The 4375-nt window shown below is 41.5% G+C and overlaps 1 protein-coding gene across 1 annotated transcript in view; it reads right to left on the reverse strand.

Annotated features, from left to right (window-relative positions):
* Positions 1 to 4154, reverse strand: part of WASHC4 (WASH complex subunit 4) — a 103937-nt gene extending 99783 nt beyond the window's left edge. The window contains exon 1 of the mRNA XM_007948241.2: positions 4094 to 4154. Within this exon, the coding sequence (XP_007946432.1) occupies positions 4094 to 4154 (61 nt within the window). The remainder of the gene's footprint in view (positions 1 to 4093) is intronic.
* Between the last annotated feature and the right edge of the window lie 221 nt (positions 4155 to 4375).

Below are 4375 nucleotides of genomic sequence, written 5' to 3' on the forward strand. Positions count from 1 at the left end.
AAATTTTGGTCAATGACATGAGACAAAGTATATGTGAACTGCTGTATGAAAAGTGAATTTACTCTGTAAATCTTCACCCAAAGCAAAATAAAATTAAAAAAAAAAAATGTTCATGATCTGATAAAAAAAAATTCTAATTCACTGCCATTGAGTCAATTCTGACTCACAGCGACCCCCACTGGGTTTTCAAGGCTGTAAATCTTTATGAGTAGATCGCCCCATCTTCCTTCCACAGAGGAGCTGGTAGGTTTGAACCACTGACCTTCTGGTTAGCAGCCCAATGCCTTATCCACAAAGTCACATGACTTGACAGGGGCACAAAAAGCTGTGTGTTCATACAAGCAAAAATAAAAAACATAACTCTTCTATGCACAGCAAAGTACTATTTAAAATATATATATAAAAAACACATATTAAAAATATCTATATATTCTCAGGCTCAGGACCATAGTCACAGGGGACATCAAGCTCAATTGGCATAATATACTACATAAAAACACTGTTCCACATCCTACTTTGGGGAGTAGCAACTGGGATCTTAAAAGCTTGCAAGCACCCATCTAGATGCAACGATGGGTCTCCCCTCATCCAGAGCCAAGAAGAATGAAGAAAACCAAAGACTCATGGAAACAATTAGTCCAAGCAACTGGTACACCATGTGATTCTCAGCCCATACAACTATGAGACCAGAAAAACTAGATGGTGCCTGGCTACCACTGTCAACCACTTGGAGGGGGATCTATGTAGGAGATCCTGGATAGAATAGGCGAACAATGTGGAACAAAACTCAAAATCATTAAAAAAAAAAAAAAAAGGTTTGCTGGTCTGATAGAGCCTGATGAAACTACTGGGACTATGGCCCCTAGCTGCCCTTCAAGTCTGGAATTGTTTGCTTCCAGCCAAACAAAAGACAAGCATATAAGCTGAACATTTCCATTAGGTAGACACACTCCTTGGAGAGATCAATCATGGGAGAATAGAAGAGCTATGTTTGCACAGGGAGACAGCTGGGGGCAGGAGTGCATGGAAGGGAGGGACACAGGGAAGAGGTAACTATAGGGAGGAAGTGAGAAGGGAGCTGTTGCAATGTGGGAAATAGCAGTCAATGTCATGAGACAAAATATATGTGAGCTGCTGTATGGAAAGTGAATTTACTCTGTAAACTTTCACCCAAATCACAATAAATTTTTTTTTTTTTTAAATCTACACATTCTCTTTTCAAAAGGGACATTTTAGGCCTGCTTCATCATAGTGAACATTATTCCTGTAATACTCAATATTTACCAAAATATTTAATTATTACAATCTAGCTAGAAAAGCTAGTGAGGATGAAAAAAAAAAAAAAAAAAACACCACTGGCTGAGTACAGAATATAGTGTCAATTTTTATAGAATTTACATAACAATGGATGACTCTAAGATCATTAGAACAAACTGAACAATAAAAGGTGTGCCTATTAATCAAAACAAATGAAAGTAAATTTTTCACCTTACAAGTAAGAATTCATTACTTATTCCCAAAGACAGCAAATTCAAATCCAACTCAGTTTCTCTTTCTGATGTAAATACTGACACTAGTCTTCTAGAAAAGGTAGAATTTTTCTCTCCTAAAATTAGCAATGTGAAGCAACTCTAATGCAAGAAAATGTGTTCTGAATCATGATGTATTGAAATATAAACACCTGCCTCCCCTTCTCCCTTATTTTGCAACTGTTGTTCTGAATTTAGATGGATCAATTTGTTCCAGTAATGTTCATCTCACTATTGTATTAATCTGGGCACTTTTGGAAAACAATTAGTCTAGATGTGACTCATTCTCCAAAACTTAATGAAAACCACACAGAAACGATGAAGTTGTCTCTTTCTTACAGCTTAAATTTAAGAACTGCAAAAAATTCTCAGTATCCCAATTATTAGTCTTGTTGACCTGACAAATAACCAGTCAAAGCTACATTTGTCCACAAATGAGTACTTAGAGGCAATGCTCCAAAAAGTAACTCATTTCATCTACCTGAGGATAACAAAGCAGCACGTCACAGAAAATCCCTAATAACATGTAAAAAAAACCCTTCCTACAATTTAATAAATAGTTGTAAAATGTTTAAAAGTTAAAACGATTTGACATAAAAACTACAAGGTGATTCTTCAAGAGTAAAATTCCAAAAACCAATTTTATATGCTTATCTCCTGCATGCCTTCCTTGTTTTATCTTTCTATCACTAAAACCTAGCATAGCATATAAATCAAAAACCAAACTCGTGCCAGACAAGTCTATTCCTACTCACTGCGACCCTACCAGACAGGATAGATCTGCCCCCCAGGGTACCCAAAGCTGTGATCCTTATGGAAGTAGACTGCCATGTCTTTCTCCTGCTCATCAGCTGTTTGATTTGAACTGACCACCTTTCAGTTAGCAGCCAAGTGATTGCCCACTGCACCACCAGGGCTCCTTCTGTAGTACATAAATTTAAAAAACAAAACTCACTGCCATCAAGTCGACCCCGACTCATACTACCCCCATTGGGTTTCCAAGGCTGTAAATCTTTATGGAAGCAAGTTGGCCCATCTTTCTTCCGCGAAGCAACTTGTGGGTTTGAACTTTTGGTTAGCAGCCAAATGCCTTAACCACTATATCACCAGACTTCCTTGCACTGCCGTGGAGTCAGATCTGACTCACAGCGACCCCTCCTTGGGTTTCCGAGGCAGTACCACTATGGAAGTAGATTGCCCAACCTTCCTTCCAAGGAGTGGCTGGTGGGTTTGAACTGCCAGCCTTCTGGCTAGCAGTCAAATGCCTTACGCACTACGCCACAGAGCTCCTGTCTGCTGAACAAATGTGATCACTCTAAGTTGAACTATTTTAAAATACAAATACTTTTCATTCTAATTTCTGAAGATAGTAGAATGGGGGACCTTTGCCCATAAACTTCACACAAGAGGCAGTTCACTTTTGAGTAGTAAATACAGAAGCCTCTCCACAAAAGATGAAAGGCATTGCACCAAATTGTGTGTGTGTGTGTTTATGTTGCATAAGAGCTAATACTTTGTGTAATGTTTTGTGAAAAACAACAAACCATGCTGGACGTAGTTCACCCTTCTATAAAAGGATAATAAAACCTAACCGCATCTGTTTGTAGACATTAGTGTTTCTTTGTAAAATCTATCATAATTCAACTGGGATTTTAAGAAAAGAGTATTCTACTTTGTAGGAAAATTATGCATTTAAAAAAAAGTTCACAAGAAGTATGCCTCAATATCTCTTACAATCCCCCTATACAGATTAATATCACCAAAGGTAAGAAACAGATTGCCAACTTGTAATAACCTTATATAGTTTCACTAAAATCATGAATGAAATTAAATTTGTTAGTGGGTTTTTTTGGAGTGAGGGGGGTGGACTTCTAAGTAAAACCAGACAATTCGATTTTATGCAGATTTTGAAACAGATTTGCTGTAATGTTCAAACCCTTCTAGTTGCGAGAAACTACAGAGCGCCACTGAAAATTCCACTCAGCATAAATAAAAGGTATGGAAGAAGATAAACTGACATCCACGTGCTTATTTTTATCTTGTGAAGACTTCTTTTTCCCTACATTCTTGGGTTATAAAAATGTGGAAGAAAAACACTCAAACTTCCAAAAGTTGATATGCGAGGAAAAAAAGAAAAACAGGAAACCGAAACAGGAACCCAGACATCATCAGCCTCTTCAAGAAATGAACGCTCCGAGAATCTGGCGGAAAACACACTGGACCAACCGCAGCTCCCCCAGGGCTTCCAGAACTCCTGGGGTGCACTACACCCTTGTCCCAGGGCTGCACAAAGTGGACGCCGCTCACTTAGGGGAACACGGGAGTCACCAGGAGCACTACCAACCACGAGCCCTGACGGGGCCATTCCACACCACCATTGCTGGGATTCTAACCCCGAAAGTAACGCTTGATGGCGCGTCCCTGTCACACACCAAGGGATAGAGTGTCCCGAATCGGACCGCTGAGCAGCGATCGCCAGCAAAGCCCTCCCGTAGGAGCGCTGCCAGGGCTGAGGCGGCCCAGAGGAGCATCCACCCGAAGCCCTTGCCCTGACGCTCCCTTACTCTGTGAGCCGTCGTCAACGCGGTCGAACTCCCAGTCGGGGGACAGGATCTCCACCGCCATCACCCCGGCGCCTCCCACAGACCGAAGCCAAACCAGCTGCAACAGCGGCCTCACCCGGGCTGCTGTCACAGCACGTGACTTCCGGTCCCAGTCCCGCCCACGCTTACGAGAGCCAACCGGGCTGGCTGCCCGTAAGGGTCGCAGGGGCCGTTGGGAAAGCGAGTCCTTCAAGACGACTGAACGCGGTCGCCATAGCGGTGTCAGTGCTTGCTCGGGCTTCG

Source organism: Orycteropus afer, unplaced genomic scaffold (genome assembly GCF_000298275.1).
Source record: "Orycteropus afer afer isolate SDZICR_OR568_19922 unplaced genomic scaffold, OryAfe1.0 scaffold00209, whole genome shotgun sequence".
Classification (NCBI taxonomy): Eukaryota; Metazoa; Chordata; class Mammalia; order Tubulidentata; family Orycteropodidae; genus Orycteropus; species Orycteropus afer.